This window comes from Corythoichthys intestinalis, chromosome 14, assembly GCF_030265065.1.
Source record: "Corythoichthys intestinalis isolate RoL2023-P3 chromosome 14, ASM3026506v1, whole genome shotgun sequence".
NCBI lineage: Eukaryota > Metazoa > Chordata > Actinopteri > Syngnathiformes > Syngnathidae > Corythoichthys > Corythoichthys intestinalis.
Window position 1 is genome coordinate 17,262,877 of NC_080408.1, and position 19,895 is coordinate 17,282,771.

The 19,895-nt window shown below is 39.9% G+C and overlaps 1 protein-coding gene across 8 annotated transcripts in view; it reads left to right on the top strand.

Moving 5' to 3' along the window:
* Window positions 1–19,895, top strand: part of LOC130929769 (receptor-type tyrosine-protein phosphatase mu-like) — a 468,571-nt gene that overhangs the window by 360,451 nt on the left and 88,225 nt on the right. For all 8 annotated transcript variants that reach the window (XM_057857249.1, XM_057857247.1, XM_057857248.1 and 5 more), the window contains 2 exons: window positions 8,327–8,414; window positions 12,241–12,317. In XM_057857249.1, coding sequence (XP_057713232.1) covers window positions 8,327–8,414; window positions 12,241–12,317 — 165 coding nt within the window. The remainder of the gene's footprint in view (window positions 1–8,326; window positions 8,415–12,240; window positions 12,318–19,895) is intronic.

Below are 19,895 nucleotides of genomic sequence, written 5' to 3' on the forward strand. Positions count from 1 at the left end.
TGTATCTGCTGTAGACATTTCAAGTACAGTACTTTGTTAATATGTTAAATTACCAGGTGTATTTGAATGAATTCCCTTTAAAACACACTTGGACACCTTTACCACAGGGATCACTGCGTCACTGTGTGCATCCCCCAGGCACAATGATAATGTGATATGGTGTCAGGTGGCAGCGCCACTCGTGGCATAAACCACTAAAACCCCCACCCACAGTCTCCTGTGCTTGCATGTTGTGTGTTCATCATGACATCACTGTTTCCTCAGGTTAATGCCCTTTTCCTTCTTCATAATGACTGAATTGGAGCGTGTGCTGTTGACTTAACGCTGTACTATTATTTTTCTCTGACCCATGCTCTTTCTTGTACCTTAACTTTGGATCAGATCAATGAGGTAAGACCACCATTGCTGTTGTTGTTGTACATAATTCAAAATGTTCAGAAGGTGACAAATGTATGCACAGACACAAACAAAAGGGCATTTACCAAGCAAGCGATCCACCTCACTGCCCCCTCAACCTCACATGCATTTTGATGGATGTAATGTGTGAAACCTGTGTTGTGCCAATATGCTAGTAAAATGCATAAAGCTTTTGAAAGGAATACATTTCATTGAAATGATCAATAGACGACATGCTCCGCCCACATTATTCGGCGTATGCAAAAAGCTTTCTTAATTTTTTTTTTTTGTGATTGGCGCTTATTTTAAGCAAATTTCCTATTAGGTTGGGCGATCAAGGAAGTTAATGGTCGCTTGCTGCAATATAAATTTGAGTCTGTATCTCCAATGAGAAACGCAATTTGTCACGCTGGTTGAGATTTTGGTTGTTTTCATTTCAAATGATTTCTTCTATAGGGAATGATTTAAAGTTGCTAAGTATATTTTTATTTTTGTTAAGAATTTTACAAACTTAAATGGTAAAAAATCCATGATGTATTCTTTGCAAAAGTGTTCTGAAGAGTATATAAGAAGCAGATTGTGTAACTGCAATTGTCTCATTTGTACAAATAAAGACGTGACAAAAAGGTGACAAAGGTATACTGAATTGACTGTCGCCATCTCGAGTTGTACACAACCCTGCTTTTTATTAAAGTTCTTTTACAGTGCTTAACAAGTTTATAACACTGCCCGTCGTTAATTTTGTGGAGAAGGTTTCGGTTAAGAGTGAGTCAGAATATCTTAAAATTATGCAGTACAGGTAGTCCCCGGTTTACGAATGGGTTCCGTTTCTGTCGGAATTTACTCTAAACACCTTCTAAATAAATAAAAAATCAAATAAAAAATTAAAAACTATCCAAAAACATGTATTATACATCATTGTACTGTCCTCGTCAAGACATTGGAGCTAAGTCCTAGCTTGACAGGAAGCTAAACTCCGAAATGACAATCTCAGACGTCCGTGTGGATTGCTGACTTTATTTACAGTGGGGAGAACAAGTATTTGATACACTGCCAATTTTGCTGGTTTTCCCACTTGCAAGCCATGTAGAGGTCTGTAATTTGTATCATAAGTTCTCTTCAACTGTGAGGGACGGAATCTAATACAAAAATCCAGAAAATCACATTATATAATTTTTAAATAATAAATTTGTATTTAACTGCATGAAATAGTTATTTGATACATTACCAACTAGTAAATATTTCGGCTCTTCTCCCCTGTTCTCCACTAATTACCGGAAGTAAGTGCACCTGTTTGAACTTGTTATCTGTATAAAAGACACCTGTTCACATGCTCAAACAAACAAACTCCAACCAAAATAAAAGACCTGCACAAGGCTGGGATGGGCTACAGGAAAATAAGCAAGCAGCTTGGTGAGAAGGTAACAACTGTTGGAGCGATTATTAAAAAATGGAAGAAGTTCAAGTTGACGGTCAATCTGCCTCGCTCTGGGGCTCCATGCAAGATCTCACCTCGTGGGGCATCATTGATCATGAGGAAGGTGAGGGATCAGCCCAGAACTACACAGAAGGACCTGGTCATTGACCTGAAGAGAGCTGGAACCACAGTCTCGAAGAAAACCATTGGAAACACATTATGCCGTCATGGATTAAAATCCTACAGCGCACGCAAGGTCCCGCTTCTGAAGCCAGTGCATCTCCAGACACGTCTGAAGTTTGCCACTGACCATCTGGATGATCCAGAGGAGCAATGGGAGAAGGTCATATGGTCGGATGACACCGGAATCTAATACAAAAATCCAGAAAATCACATTGTATAATTTTTAAATAATAAATTTGTATTTAACTGCATGAAATAGTTATTTGATACATTACCAACTAGTAAATATTTCGGCTCTTCTCCCCTGTTCTCCACTAATTACCGGAAGTAAGTGCACCTGTTTGAACTTATTATCTGTATAAAAGACACCTGTTCACATGCTCAAACAAACAAACTCCAACCAAAATAAAAGACCTGCACAAGGCTGGGATGGGCTACAGGAAAATAAGCAAGCAGCTTGGTGAGAAGGTAACAACTGTTGGAGCGATTATTAAAAAATTGGAAGAAGTTCAAGTTGACGGTCAATCTGCCTCGCTCTGGGGCTCCAAGCAAGATCTCACCTCGTGGGGCATCATTGATCATGAGGAAGGTGAGGGATCAGCCCAGAACTACACGGAAGGACCTGCTCATTGACCTGAAGAGAGCTGGAACCACAGTCGCGAAGAAAACCATCGGAAACACATTATGCCGTCATGGATTAAAATCCTACAGCGCACGCAAGGTCCCGCTTCTGAAGCCAGTGCATGTCCAGACACGTCTGAAGTTTGCCACTGACCCTCTGGATGATCCAGAGCAGCAATGGGAGAAGGTCATATGGTCGGATGACACCAAAATTGAATTCTTTGGTCCAAACTCGGCTCGTCGTGTTTGGAGGAAAAAGAAGGATGAGTACAACCCAAGAACACCATCCCAACCGTGAAACATGGAGGAGGAAACATCATTTTTTGGGGCTTCTTCTCTGCCAAGGGTACAGGACGACTGCACCGTATTGAGGGGAGGATGAATGGGGCTATGTATCGCCAAATCTTGGCTGACAACCTCCTTCCTTCAGTGAGAGCCCTGTTGATGGGTCGTGGCTGGGTCTTCCAGCATGACTACGACCCAAAGCACACAGCCAAGGCAACTAAAGAGTGGCTCCGTAAGAAGCATCTTAAGGTCCTGGAGTGGCCTAGCCAGTCACCAGAACTGAACCCGATAGAAAATCTATGGAGGGAGCTGAAAGTCCGTGTTGCCCAGCAGCAGACCCGAAACCTGAAGGCTCTGGAGATGATCTGCATGGAGCAGCGGGCCAAAATCCCTGCTGCAGTGTGTGCAAACCTTGTCAAAGACTACAGGAAACGTTTGGTTTCTTTAATAGCAAACATAGGTTTCTGTACCAAATATTAAGTTCGATTTTTGTGATGTATCAAATACTTATTTCATGCAATTAAATGCACATGTATTATTTAAAAATCATACAACGTGATTTTCTGTTTTTTTTGTATTAGATTCCGTCCCTCACAGTTGAAGAGAACTTATGATACAAATTACAGACCTCTACATGCTTTGCAAGTGGGAAAACCAGCAAAATCGGCAGTGTATCAAATACTTGTTCTCCCCACTGTAGCTGCTAATGACACTTGCAGAATGAAACTAAAATAAAATGAAATTAAATCAGTCTCCTTTTCAATAACAGCAATTCAAATTTGCATTTACAAGTAGCTGCTGATAGAGCAATAAGAAACAATTAGCGTGTATCAGTTAGCGTCCGCACATGATCAAAAACAATCACATTAACTCACCCCAAGTATTCGACCACAATTGAAAACGCACAATAAACAGTACAAAAGGGGTTATGTACAGTTGTCGCCTCGGAATGCTTCACAAGCAACAAATGTGTGCGCAGGCTGTCATCTCTTCACTCGGCTGCATATGTGCATGTGTGTAATGTGCGGCAGTTAAATGCTCTCGCGTGCGAAAGTACAATCTGCTCTACGCGTCATGCACCAAAATAAAAGCATGCATCACAAAACAAAACTCAACATAAAAAAAAAAAAAAAAAAAAAAAAAAAAAAAACGAGACAGGCATCGAAAAGTTGAAATCACGCAAGTCGTGTACGTCGTAAATCGGGGACTATGTATAACTGATAGTTGTATGTATATCATTTTCATTTATTTGTATAGAATAAGTTCATTCATTATTTGTGTGGACTTGAAGTTCTAAAAAATGAAAATTTACTAAAAACTGACTCATCCATCCATCCATCCATTATCTTCCGCTTGTTCCGGGGTCGGGTCGCGGGGGCAGCAGCTTTAACAGGGAAGCCCAGACTTCCCTCTCCCCAGCCACTTCAACCAGCTCCTCCGGCGGGATCCCAAGGCGTTCCCAGGCCAGCCGAGAGACATAGTCTCTCCAGCGTGTCCTGGGTCGTCCCCGGGGCCTCCCGCCGGTGGGACATGCCCGGAACACCTCTCCAGGGAGGCGTCCGGGAGGCATCCGAACCAGATGCCCGAGCCACCTCAGCTGGCTCCTCTCTACGCGGAGGAGTAGCGGCTCGACGCCGAGTCCCTCCCGGATGACCGAGCTTCTCACCCTATCTCTAAGGGAGAGCCCGGACACCCTGCGGAGGAAACTCATTTCGGCCGCTTGTATCCGGGATCTTGTTCTTTCGGTCACGACCCAAAGCTCGTGACCATAGGTGAGGGTAGGAACGTAGATCGACTGGTAAATCGAGAGCTTTGCCTTTCGGCTCAGCTCCTTCTTCACCACTACGGACCGGTGCAGCGTCCGCATTACTGCAGACGCCGCACCGATTCGCCTGTCGATCTCCCGCTCCCTCCTACCGTCACTCGTGAACAAGACCCCAAGATACTTGAACTCCTCCACTTGGGGCAGGATCTCATCCCCGACCCGGAGAGGGCACTCCACCCTTTTCCGACTGAGGACCATGGTCTCGGATTTGGAGGTGCTGATCTTCATCCCAACCGCTTCACACTCAGCTGCGAACCGCTCCAGTGAGAGTTGGAGGTCACGGCTTGATGAAGCCAACAGCACTAAATCATCTGCAAAAAGCAGAGATTCAATGCTGAGGTCACCAAACCGGACCCCCTCAACGCTTCGGCTGCGCCTAGAAATTCTGTCCATAAAAGTTATGAACAAAATCGGTGACAAAGGGCAGCCTTGGCGGAGTCCAACCCTCACTGGGAACGAATTCGACTTACTGCCGGCAATGCGGACCAGACTCTGACAGCGGTCGTACAGGGACCGAACAGCCCTTACCAAGGGGCTCGGTACCCCGTACTCCCGGAGCACCCTCCACAGGATTCCCCTAGGCACACGGTCGAACGCCTTCTCCAAATCCACAAAACACATGTAGACTGGTTGGGCGAACTCCCATGCACCCTCGAGGACCCTGCTGAGGGTGTAGAGCTGGTCCACTGTTCCACGGCCGGGACGAAAACCACACTGCTCCTCCTGAATCCGAGATTCGACTTCCCGACGGACCCTCCTCTCCAGCACCCCTGAATAGACTTTACCGGGGAGGCTGAGGAGTGTGATTCCTCTATAATTGGAACACACCCTCCGGTCCCCCTTTTTAAAAAGGGGGACCACCACCCCGGTCTGCCAATCCAGAGGCACTGTCCCCGATGTCCACGCGATGTTGTAGAGGCGTGTCAGCCATGACAGCCCTACAACATCCAGAGCCTTTAGGAACTCCGGGCGGATCTCATCCACCCCCGGGGCCTTGCCACCGAGGAGCTTACCAACCGCCTCAGTGACTTCAACCCCAGAGATCGAAGAGCCCACCTCAGAGTCCCCAGACTCTGCTTCCTCAAAGGAAGGCGTGTCGGTGGAATTGAGGAGGGCTTCGAAGTATTCTCTCCACCGACTCACGACGTCCCGAGTCGAGGTCAGCAGTACACCATCTTCACTATACACAGTGTTAATAGTGCACTGCTTTCCCCTCCTCAGACGCCGGATGGTGGACCAGAATTTCCTCGAAGCCATCCGGAAGTCGTTTTCCATGGCCTCACCGAACTCCTCCCATGTCCGAGTTTTTGCCTCGGCAACCGCCGAAAAAACTGACTCATATAATTTAAAAGATAATCAGGATTTTTTTTTTTTTTTTTTAAATAAAGATATCACCCAGCTTTTAAAGGATTTAAATGTTGAGTTCTTGTATTAACACTGAGCACCAACAGTCAGTCACTCAGCAGTCAGAGTGTATCTAGCAAGGGCGTAGGTTTGCATAGGGACGGTATGAACATAACACTACCAACTTTTCAGGGTGCGGAAATTGTCCCCAACAACTTTTAAGCAACCTTATTTGCATTATATAATGGCTTCAGTTATATAAGTCATTTAGATTGTCTTCCCATATGATGTAAGGATAGAATCGACCCAACCATTATTAAGTGAATTACAGTACTTTCATTGCTTACATTGACACCTTTAATTGCTGAATGCGCCAGTCCATTTTTTTCCCCCTCAAACGCACGTTTGATTGGCTGATGACTTGACCCACCCCGACACACTCACACTGCCCCGACAAACGAGTGATATTAGGGTTTTTTTTCACCAGCAACAGCAGCCCTGTAAATAATGTAAAAAGATGTCAATGTTGTGGAGGTTGGGAAAACACCACAAATTTTGCTACTGAAAGTCCGACCTACATCGGAGTTACATAACATTAATCTGTGTGAATTTCGCAAACTTGAGGAGGAAGTTGCATTGAGAGAAATATCCTCCTGTAATTCTTCGACAGTTAACATTAATTAAACTATAAGAAATGTAGTGAACGAATGATTACGCTCTTATAGATAGTTAATTGCTGATTAACAAGTTTGTATTTCTTGTGTATGTTAATATAATTTGTAGGGCTGTCAAACGATTAAAATTTTTAATCGAGTTAATCAAAGCTTAAAAATTAATTCAATCCATCTATAAAATGTGCCATATTTTTCTGTAAATTATTGTTGCAATGGAAAGATAAGACACAAGACGGATATATACATTCAACATACTGTACATAAATACTGTATTTGTTTATTATACCAATAAATCAACAAGATGGCATTAACATTATTAACATTCTGTTAAAGCGATCCATGGATAAAAAGACTTGTAGTTCTTAACCCTTAAATACCTGCAACATGAAGCAATTATCAGAGAATCCCAAAATTTGAAAAATAAGGTCCGAGTGAAACCTTTTTTTTTAAATTTGTAAAAAGAAAAGTCAAAAGGAAAAAGTGTAATAAGCATTCTAATATCTATAACCCTTGCTAAATCGAGTTCTTTTTTTTTCTCATGGAACCTGCAGATGCACGTGTTGACTTGCATCCATCTTTTTTTTTCCCCAAAAAGAAATGTCAAAATTCTGAATTGGTCTCAAAATCATGAAATTTTAGATGTATCAAATGCGATATATTTGGCAATAAAGGATTAAAAGATAAATGTTAGTGCAAGTTATAGAAATGTTATATTAAAACCCCTCTTAATGTTTTCGTTTTAATAAAATTTGTAAAAATTTCCATCAAAAAATAAACTAGTAGCTCGCCATTGTTGATGTCAGTAATTACACAATGCTCATGGTGCTGAAACCAATAAAATCAGTCGCACCCAAGCGCCAGCAGAGGGCGACAAAACACCAAAAAACACAAGTGCATGGGCATGACATAGTTCTGTCATTTTAATCTGTTTGAGCGGGGCATGTGCGCTAAATGCGTCAAATATTTTAACGTGATTAATTTAAAAAAAATAACTACCGCCCGTTAACTCGATAATTTTGACAGCCCTAATAATTTGTGTTCAAATATTGCAATCCAGACATTTATTCTGGAAGTTTTCAAAATGTAGTTTTTGAAAACAACTGTTTGAATCGAACGGTGCATCACTTGAACCAATACACATGAAAGTTAGTACAAGTCAATACAGATTTATTTTGCATTGATCCTTTAGCCTATCAATTGATAAGGTCCATATTGGTGAGAAATGTAGCCCTGACCCCCGTTCACCCAGTCTGTTTGGTCTTATAAATGTCCCTTCCCCAGAAAAAAGTGTACATGCAGGTCATGCTCTTATATAGTCCCTACCAATGTTGAGACCAAACCTACGCCCTTGGTATGTAGCATCAAATTGGTTTTTATCCACTATCATTTCCTAGTGATTTCAAATTTACCCTTTTTTTCCAATGAGTTAACTGCCAATAGTACAATATACAGCTATGGCATACACCTTCCATTGAAAGATGGCCTACAACTTTTGTTAAGCACTGTAACGCTGGCCTTTGCGTTCAAATGCTTCCCAATAGCACAATGGTTAACCTCTTGTTGTGGTTTCTTTGTTCACAGCGCTTCTTCGAGGGACAGTCGGCGCCGTGGGATTCAGCCAAAAAGGACGAGAACCGCATGAAGAACCGATATGGGAACATTATTGCATGTGCGTATACACTCTCCTTGCTTGTGACGTCTTTTTTTTTTTTTTTTTTTTAAACCTGCCGGCTGATTTATTGCGGCTGGCTGCGACGTGGGATAAGAAACAAAAGAGTTTTATTATCTGCACAGCCAAAGCAGCTTTGACCTTTCTGCTCCGTGGTTACATATTTATCTTCCTGGAGTATCTTCAGCAACAATGCTTGTGGAATTTAGTAGATATGCCGCCAAAAAGGTATGGGATAAAGTCGTTATTAATCAAGATCGGAATTATTGTTTGCTCTTGTTCCAGTGCAGTAGCTCTAGATTTATACATCATACATAAACACAAGTTTTAAAGCCAGATTTAAAACAGACAAAAAAATATCATATGCAACTAGAATGGACTGAGCAACTCAAAAGCTTCTAAAATGCTCTATGCCATTTTTATTTTCCTGAAGTCAAAACAAAATTTTCAAAGCTACTGCTTGTATTTGAGAACAGGATGAAGCACGGTTGTGATGAGTCTTGTAAATCGCAAAAAATCCACTTGCTCGCCCACTTATGTTTGCTGAAAGAAATTGTACATCTATGATATCTTAACATGTCCCATTAAATATTACCCTTGAATATATAGCCTTTTTACCACCTGGTTTATGGCCACAGTTTTAGCCATCGTCTCCAGTTGTGATAAAAAGTACTCTTTTCCTCTTTCGGTTAGATGATAGGTGAAGTATTATGAGAGTTGTCTGATAATAATTTAACTGAAATCCCAATATTGTTCAACTCCAAAAACCTGAGACTGATATCAAACCAATACCGTTATATGTGGTAGTGGACTTTATATTATGGCTAATTATACCATGATGCCCCACAGTATGCTTTAATAATGATAAATGTAACAACTTCAAGGTTTTCCAAATAAACTTTCTGTGAAAAATAAGAGAGCACCTGAAGTTATGGCGAAAAGTGAAATCAAAATAGTGCAAAAATCAGTTTTTTGGATCTAGCGAAACTGCTTATAAGGTACTGCCATATCACATATGGCTTACAAAGTGCTTCTGGCTCAAAATAACAACAAACGCACACAGCTTCAGTACAGTGAATGAAGTAAATGGTTGGCATTTGAAAACCAATTGGCAATAACTTTTCAAATATAATCAGGGGGGAAAGTGGTTAGAATTTCTTGCCGGAACTTCCCCACAAAACTGTTACCTCAGAGCTAGATGTCTTTATTTATTTTATTTTTTTGTGTGTGTGTGTTTGTTTTTTGTTGGGGGGGGGGGGGGGGGGGTCAAACCATAGAAATTTCCAAAAAATAAAAAAAGGTTTTACACACATTAGGCTACTGCATTACACTTGCTGTAACATGGCATACATTAGAAAACTGATTTTCATTCAAAATTGTGTTTTAAAGTAACGTACACGAACAAAATAAGTACAAATGACTTACATTTTGCACGGTTAAATGGAATATATTTTGAAGATGACACAAACATTGACTTTTTTATATCATAAGGAAATAAGTAGCCTAACATAGGCAAATGAACAAAAATAAGTCGAAAGTGCACATAAAGTACACTGCCGAATGTATCTCTTTTAAATTTGCACTTAATTAAACTCACCTGGACGCCACAAACAGCATGTAAAATGTTTTCCAAGAGTTTAAGAACACATCGAGTCAACGTGCTAATGCTAATGCTAACGCGAACGCTATGCTAAAGCGGACGCTATGCTAACGCTATAAGTTAGTTTAGTGTGTGATGATCACTCAGCACAGACCTTTAAAGGCTAAAGCAACATGGCATATCTAGCCAAGATAAGAAAGCAAAACTTACCAAGCAGCACCTCACAAAAGAAGCCTGGAATGGGCACAGCGTGTGTGGGTGGGCGAAGGGAAGGTGCTGCACGTAACATGAGTGACACGACCAAACACTGCTAAATGCGTGCTAACTACACGTACAATAAGAAAATATTACACATCGTGAATTTATAATGGAAAATATGGCGAATTTTCATCTCATTCTTGTGTCATCAGACTACAGCTGGCATCCATTTCGTTATGTTTTAGACTTCCAAGACACGTTTTCGGCACGTCATTGTGACGTCATTGTCATTAAAAACTTGTACGTTGACAAAATATTTTCGTTATCGTTGACGAAAACAGCACTTCATCAGACAAGTCTCAGTAAACCATACATCCTCACGTCATTTACCACCACCAAGTCTCATTGCTTTAATGTTGAAATCACCTGCTACAGGTGTGTTGTGTGCGTCGTCTAATCCTTGTCTGGTTTGAAGACGTAATATATGACCAAACACTGTTTGGGTGCATTCTGACAAACTACAAGCATTGTAAACATCCCACAGAAACTATATACTGTATTCGTGCCGTCTTGTCAGACAGAAATTGACAAACGTTTCGTTATGTTTTAGTCATCCAGGACATGGGTTTAGTTTAAAGGTGCAACAATTAATGGATTAATCGACAACTAATCAATTAGCGAATGATTCGAAAAATATTTTGATAACCAATTAATCGTTTAGGACGTTCTTCACGTTAAACTTCTCGAAATTCTTGAAATTACCGAATATAAGATGGCCCTGATTATAAGACGACCCCCTCTTTTTCAAGACTCAAGTTTGAAAAAAGACTTTTTGAACACCAAGTTAATTTTTATACAGAAAATAATTACAGGTCATCTAAAACAAATGATTATAACAATATATTTGAGAGAAAAAGCATGTTAATTTGCCTCATTCAAATCTTAATATCTGAACATTTAAATATGTAAACTAAAGTGCGATCACAATGTAAATAAACCAATCTATTGTGATAAAACAACAAAATTACAATAACTGCATTAACCATCAAAGTGAGGTCTAACTGTTACTGTAGTCTTGAAACAAATCTGAATAAGGAAAAACATTGCAATAAAATAATGCAAACTGGTTAAACTTGAAAGTAGCTGAGATCTGTCATGACAGAACCTTACTCCTCAAGTTCAGCATTCGCTTCAATGATATCTGGCGCCATGGGTATAATGTCTAGTCCCAGAATATAAGACGACTCCCACTTTTTCAGTCTTATTTCAATGCAAAAAACACAGTCTTATATCCGGGCCAATACGGTATAACATATAACTTCTCAGTTGTAAATATGAGATTTCTTCATTATATTTTTGTTAAATCAAAGTAGGACGTATACAAAAATCTGCTTTTACTTTGGAAAACAATTCACATTTTCGCCAATTTTCGGACATCTTACAGTCTGAACTAGCTTCTTAATAAGGCTGCAACAAGTAATTAATTAAATATATTAGCAAATTAGTTGCCAACTAATTTGATAATCGAAAAAGTTGTAGACTACAGTTAAGTCTGGAAGCTGTAATAAAATATTATTTATGAGGGAAATAGATTTGTCTTCATTGTTTCTTACAACATGCCTTCGACAACTTCAAGGTAAATTGTGAAGGTAATTGAAAAAAGTTACATTTATCTTATTAATTCTCCGATTAATCGATTAATAAAAATAATCGTTATTTGCAGCCCTAGTTTAGTTTGTTATTGTTACTTTGTTGTCAACTAAATATTTTCTTTATCGTCATCGTCAATGAAAACAACACCGGCTAAAACCCACACACTATGTGACAATTATTTGTGCACCCATTATCTTTGTAAGACACATAGAAGAAATAGCTTTTAAAAAGGTGGTCACTATGCTAAAGCACTAAAGAGTGAGCCAGTCTTTTGTCTTCCGCCTCCTCCTCCTCTTCAGTCCTTACCATGTCGTGGCCTGCTTAATGTCATTAATTCCATGCTGCTTTCTTCTTCCTCTCTGCCCCTTTTTCCAGATGATCACTCGCGTGTCAGGCTGCAGGCCCTGGAGGGCGAACAGAGCTCCGATTACATTAATGCAAATTACGTTGATGTAAGTACACGCACACACGCATACATACACCAGCCAGCACCGCCGACGCAAAAGGTCACCGCGCTTCCTCTCAGGGGGTGGCGGAGAGGGCGCTGGTGCCGCCGTCGCGAAGGGTCCTGAGGGAATGGGACTAGTCACACACAAATACATACACAACTGTAGCGAACCACCATCTCAGTGTGTGTTTAAATTAAGAGCAATAAAGATCAGAGTATGACAGCGCTCCCAGAGAGGGAAAAAGAGCAAACACATGCTAGTAAAAGTACTTGATACTAAATAGGAGGAGGAAGGGCCAATGCTTTTGAATCATAGTGGGACATGTCATAAAATGTGCAGTCGTCCCTATTGTTGTCAGTAACGCGTTATTGTAATCTGACTTTCTTTCAGTAATGAACAATCTAACGCATTCCTTTTTCCAAACCAGTACCGTATTTTTCAGACTATAAGTTGCACCTGAGTATAAGTTGCACCAGCCATTAAATGCCCAACGAAGAGGAACAAAAATATATATAAGTCGCATTTTTTGGCGGAAATTTACTTAATAAAATCCAACACATAGAACAGATATGTCATCTTGAAAAGCAATTTAATTAGAGCTGTCAAAATTATCGCGTTAACGGGCGGTAATTAATTTTCTTAATTAATCACGTTAAAATATTTGACGCAATTAACGCATATGCCCCGCTCAAACAGATTAAAATGACAGCACAGTGTCATGTTCACTTGTTACTTGTGTGTTTTGGTGTTTTGTCACCCTCTGCCGCTTGGGTGCGACTGATTTTATGGGTTTCAGCACCACGAGCAATGTGTAATTATTGACATCAACAATGGCAAGCTACTAGTTTATTTTTTGATTGAAATTTTTTAGGGCTGTCAAACGATTAAATTTTTTAATTGCGTTAATTACAGCTTAAAAATTAATTAATCGTAATTAATCGCAATTAATCGCAATTCAAACCATTTATAAAATATGCCATATTTTTCGGTAAATTATATATATATTCTGTAAAATAAATTGTTGGAATGGAAAGATAAGACACAAGATGGATATATACATTCAACATACGGTATATAAGGACTGTAGTGGGCATTTCACTCTACTGTCATTTAAATCTGTCAATGCTGTCCTCACTCCGAAGCGTCTACTTTTTCCAAAGCTAGACAGCTAGTGAACGGCACCATAATAATCAGACTTCTTTCATTTTCATCTGATTTATTTATAAAATGGCCTCAAACCATTGTCCTCTTTAGACCGTCGTAAAACTACAAAAAAAAAGTACACAAGCATTGCATTAGCAACAACGTTAGCTTAGCACGCTATACAGGTTCACAAAACGTAAACAAAAAGCGTCTCATACAAAAAATATAACATTTCGCTTACTAACATAATATGTGCATTATTTACAACAACCATACTTACGGACCAATCTTGTCCAAGGATCATATAAGCACAACATTACAACGTAGGCGTCAGCCCGAGACGTCCTGCAGCCATATTGAACTGGCAAGACAACAATAAACCATGTCGCAAGGCGACCACAAGAGTTCACTGTTAGCACATAAAGCCTTGCTGTAAAACTTACCGAAAGGCAGAATACTGTCTGAGCGGGACATGTGCGTTAATTGCGTCAAATATTTTAATGTGATTAATTTAAAAAATTAATTACCGTGCGTTAATGCGATAATTTTGACAGCCCTAAAAATTTTACAAATTTATTAAAACGAAAACATTAAGAGGGGTTTTAATATAAAATTTCTATAACTTGTACTAACATTTATCTTTTAAGAACTACCAGTCTTTCTATCCATGGATCGCTTTAACAGAATGTTAATGTAAATGCCATCTTGTTGCTTTATTGTTATAATAAAGAAATACAGCACTTATGTACAGTATGTTGAATGTATATATCTGTCTTGTGTCTTATCTTTCCATTCCAACAGTAATTTACAGAAAAATATGGCGTATTTTATAGATGGTTTGAATTGCGATTAATTACGATTAAATAATTTTTAAGCTGTGATTAACTCGATTAAAAATTGTAATTGGTTGACAGCCCTAAATTTAATATACAAATACAATGGAGAACAACATATTGAATAAGTGTACAGTATGATGTTACATGATGCATGAAAAACGAAATGCGAATACTGTCCTCACCAGGATGCTACGGCTCGGTCCTGGCTATACAGCGAGCTAAACTCCCAAATGACGATGCTGGACGTCTGTATAATTTGCTGAATCAATTTCGTCCTCGATATCAAACAGGTTCGCATCAACGTAAATAAATGATAAATAGGTGCTATCACAGCAATGACACAAACGGCTCTTTATCTCTCTCTCTCTCTCTCTCTCTCTCTCTCTCTCTCTCTCTCTCTCTCTCTCTCTCTCTCTCTCTCTCTCTCTCTCTCTCTCTCTCTCTCTCTCTCTCTCTCTCTCTCTCTCTCTCTCTCTCTCTCTCTCTCTCGATAATAATAAGATAATAAACACAGGCGTTGCCTCTGTAGAGATATTTTACAAGCATAAACAATTAACGTACGTTCGCAGCCGTGTTTCTCTCTCGCTCAGACACTGCGTAGCTGTCTGTCTTCTTCTGGCGTGTGAGCGCTCTTCTTTGCGTAAACAAGTGCGAGTGCGCCCCCACGTGGGCGTGAAAGCGCCACAAACTAAAAGCAAGCATTTCAATCTAAAAAAAGTCAATAATACAATTGAACAAACATTGCCAAAGGCAGAACGCGAACGTGGCCATAGCTATTAAGAGTTGTTCAGATACATAACTATAGCTTAAAGAACATGCTAACATGTTTACCAAACCATCAGTGTCACTCCAAAACAACAAAATAACATGTGAAATGATATCATAATGTGTTAATAATTTCACACATAAGTCGCTCCTGAGTATAAGTCGCACCCCCAGCAAAACTGGGGAAAAAAATGCGATTTTTAGTCTGAAAAATATGGTAATTCGATTAAATTACCTCAGTGTCTGTGCGTGACTATTTTGTTATTTCCTCATAACGTATGTAGAATGAAGAATATTGTTGTCATGTACAAAGAGCATTTTGAATAGAAAATGTTAGAAAGATTTCCACTACGTGTTCGTTTCCTTTGGTAACCACTCATCGTTGCTTCCTGTATTGGTCTCGAGTCACACGCGCTAAGTGTTTTGGGACTGAGAAAGGCGTGACGAGCCGGGTGCACATTCGAGCCGAGTGCAGCCACCTGTTGCTGTGCGGGAATGTTGATCTGTGTGCGTCCATGAATGAGCGCGATTATTTTTCCTTCATTCTGGAGGGTTTCAGCAATAGGTTGGAGCCGTTACATGCGCGGCCGTTTCGTAACTTTGCCGTAGCAACGGCGGCTAGTCATCGCTCCAAGTCGGCAAGCATATTTTACATCATATTCGTGTGGCACATTTATGCTGTGAGGTGGCGTGTTCGTTTGGCATCCTTGGGATGTGTTGTAAATTCAATTGGGTGTAAAGTGCTTCGTTGCTTCAACGTTTTGTGGCCAAATTGACCGTGTGTGTGTGTACGGCGTACTTCCGCGTTGTGCGCGTGCTTTGTGTTTATTTTACTTTTTATTACACTATTCATTTGTGTGTTGTTTGATTATTGTGCAGTCAATCTGCATATTTTATATCGGCACTGATATGCTTTTAACCCTAACACCTAAACCCAAACCCGAAGATCAGAATTTTTGACATTACGCCTAATCGTTGAGTTAGCAGGGGTTTAATTAGTCGGTGGAGTCGATTTCAACATATTCCATGCAGTTTGTCAGTTATTTGTTAGTTGCAGGGCTCCTGTGTAGCTACGCCAGCGCGAGTCAATGGTGGTTGAACTCCATCGACTAATTAAACCCAAGCTAATTTGAAGATTAAGCTTTATGTGAAAAATTCTGGTCTTCCTCTTTTAATTCAATTATCGGAAAGTCAATGACATTTTTCTGTTGTCATTCTTATGTTGAGGCAGCAGAATGAGAAAAAATGGTAAACAGTAACCGATAAATTACTTTTAAAGTAACTTAGTTTACTGATAATAGAATGATCAGTAAAGTAACTAGATTACTTTTTTAAAGGCGTAAGCAGAAATCAAATTACTTTTTCAAGTAATCTGTGACAATATTGGTCATCCCTGCATATTCACAACTCAGTATACTTTACCAATTTGCGTCATTTTTTTGTTTGCCTTAATCTAAAAGTTTAGGTGAGATGAGCCAATATAACGACATACAGTACTTTTTGGTGAGGATTATTCGGTATTATGGAATATTAAGGCACGTTAAAGTATTTTAGATGATTTCAACACATGCACACACCGTGCTCATGAAGCTCAAATTTACGATACAAATACCTTAAATATGTGCATTTATAACGTTAGACAAACATCTCGTATTCTGCAATACAATAAATTCACTTGTATTAGACCTACCATTTTCTAAAGATTGGGAAGGTTGCAAAAAGAACGTACTTTATAAGAAACAAATCTCAGAAAGTAAAATAACCCCAATTTTTTTTACATGAGTTGGCCCAAAACCAAATAATTTGATGATGAAAACAGGAATTATCAATTTATGGCTCACAGTGTGGCTATCAGGAAATATGCACATGAATTCTTAACAAGTGTAAGGAAAAGTGGACTGCATGTATTAAAACCGCCTTTGCCATCTTGCAGGAAATTATCTTATTATCTCAATCTAATGCATGGTTGTCACCACACATTTAATGACATCCTAACTTGTTGCGACCAATCCATCTGTCAAACGTCATCCGTCAGAGATTTTAGCAAGCAAGTTTTTTTCTTTCCCAGACCTACACAAATCCTCCAATTTCGCTCGCACAAAAGTAGAGGCTACGCTTTGTGTTATTCTTATTGTTGTTGTAAAGTGAATCCTTCCTTCCCCCAAAAAGAAATATTTGTGTGACCTTAACACGAAGTGCAAGGTGAGCTACTTTTTCCAGAAGGCTGTCACAGTTATGTGCACAATACTATTGGCGAGATTTCTATTTGTATGTTTTACTCTATTTTTGTATGTTTCTTATTTTTCTATCCAATCCAAGGTCTAGTTTTATAGTTTTGCGGGAGTACAGAGATTAGAAAAGCTCTGTCACAATATTGTGTTCATAAAGTTTTTTTACCTCCGCCCAGTCCTTAATTTGTAAAACATAAGGGAACCGGAACGAAAAGTACATATGACAGCGCAGGGATGACGAGATGGGCACAGGTCCTGGAACATACACAGAAAATGGTGCTGAAAACACCACGCAAATGCTCACTTGCCATGTGGGACTTAGAAGCCTCAATTCCAGATAATATCCATGGTATATATGTTATGACAACAATTTAAAGTTATTTAGGCTATACTCTGCACAGCACGGGCAATTGCCCACGTAATCACAGGTGGGATTTACAGTAACGTAGTCTAACTTGTAAAACATTAAAAAAAAAAAAAAAAAAATCTGAGATTACAATAAATAACACAAACCCATTCTTTTGCGAGTTTTATCCCCCCCACCCTGTTTTTTCTGGCCCCAAAGTTCCCACCACCTTACAAATTGTGCGGCCCAAACCCGAATTTCCCATAAGGGTACTGGCCTGTTGCTCTGGCTGTTGGTGGCCCACCTGACTGACTGCTGGCGCTGTAGCTGGCCCCCACTCCGGGTGGCGCTGAATGTGACCAGATTCTGCCACGGTAGTAGCCTCCTGCCCCGGTTTGGCTGGCTTTCCGTGAACCTGGCTAGCTGCTGCGGCGCTAGCCTCCCGCTGTTAGCATGCCTCCTTTGTTAGCATGATCGCTGCAGCTGCCTCATCGCCGGTTGTTCCTTTTCTGACTCGTTTTGAACCATCTTCCTTCTTTTTGAAGAAAGACCGTGAATGCAACTGTCATTTTGGCATGTTGAAGTACCGCTTAATCCTGGCTTCTTGCTCCCCAGATGCCGCAAATTTCCAGTTTTTTTTTTCTTTATGTGAAGGGTGTGATTTGTTGGGCCAGCTTTTCAGTGCTTCAACAAATCTCCAACTCTTTCAAATTACCTTAATTTAAAAAAAAAAAAAAAGGGAAAAAAACCCATCCAATTCTTGGGATTTGTTCTGTAAATGAATTTATGCATATTGTTATTTTATTTTATTATTTAATGTCCGTAACTATGCAGGGTCCCTTTAAGAGACGCTGGGACTGGAGAGCTTTGAGGTAGTAGGAAGTGAGGGGGAAACAGCGAGAAGCTAAAATTAGTGGTCAAATGTGGCGGCAGTCCACTGTTATTATTAGGGCCCGAGCACCAACAGGTGCGAAGCCCCTATTGTCCTGCAAAGGATTATTATTATTCTTTTTTCATGGCAAATGAAAATGGCAAATTCGAAGGTCTTAACATGCTCAAAAACTCGCCAAAATTGAGACAAATATGCGGCTTCGTGAAAATTTCAATAATTTGGCAACGTTGTGAAGAAATGTCAAAAAATGTCTCAGTGGCGCTCCCTGGCATTTTGAAAAAAGGCCTCTCCATTTAGGTTTTTTCAACGTAGAGTGATGAAATTTGGGGAGATGATACCTTGTGACAAAATACTTCAAAAAGTCTCTTGCACCCATATTCCAAACTCAACAAGAAATCGGGTATTTTGGATTGAATGTTGAAAAACATGCCATTTTTGTCGAAAACCAGAGTGCACGTTTGACACCATTGCACCGAGGAAGTTGGTTGGATCCTCCTCAAAATTGATGAGACTCTTCATGAGACATATGAGATGATAAGTTATCAAAATGGTGAGTTTTCATTCACTAGCCTGACCTGGGTGGAGTACCAAAATCGGGCTTATTTGCAGGTTAGGGTTTAGGGTTAGGGCTCCAATTTGAAGTTCTGAACATGCTTAAAAACTCAACTAAATTTGCACATATCAAAAAGGTGAGTATTCATTCACGGCCTGACCTGTGCGGGGTACTAAAGTTGGGCGTTTTATGGTGTTTAGGGTTAGGATTTTGGGTTAGGACTTAGGGTTAGGGCTTCTTCATGGCAAATGAAAATGGCCAATTTAATTGTTATTATTATTATTATTATTATTATTATTAGGTGGTTGTTATGTCTTATTTCCTTGTATTATTCTTTTTTAATGGCAAATGAAAAGGACCCTTGCTTTTTGACATTACGTCGAAGAGTAGGCCAAATGTACTTAGCATCCAAAAAAATCACCGAAAAGAAATTGGAGAAATCGATAGGTTCCCTGAAAAGAAATTGGAGAAATCGATACGCTCCCCCTCGGGCCCGCTGAGTCCTGCTTGCAGGGCTAGTTTTGTTTTTTTCTTATTGTTGCCACAGTAGAGTGAAGAAAGCTATCAACGACTCCTTTCCTTCTTTCCCCCCATTCGGGGCTATTACAATATTTTTTAAAAACGTTTATATATGATTTTATTTTTCTATACACGAAAGGTGCCGGATCTGCCTAAATAAGTCCGGGAACACAGGGAGGCCAAATTCAAGAGGATCTTGTTCTGGCAGGATCTGGCACAAATTAACCCCAGCCTCCGCCCTAGGTGAAACATGTGTGTTTGTGTTCGATATCTGAAGAACGAATAAAGGATTTTTT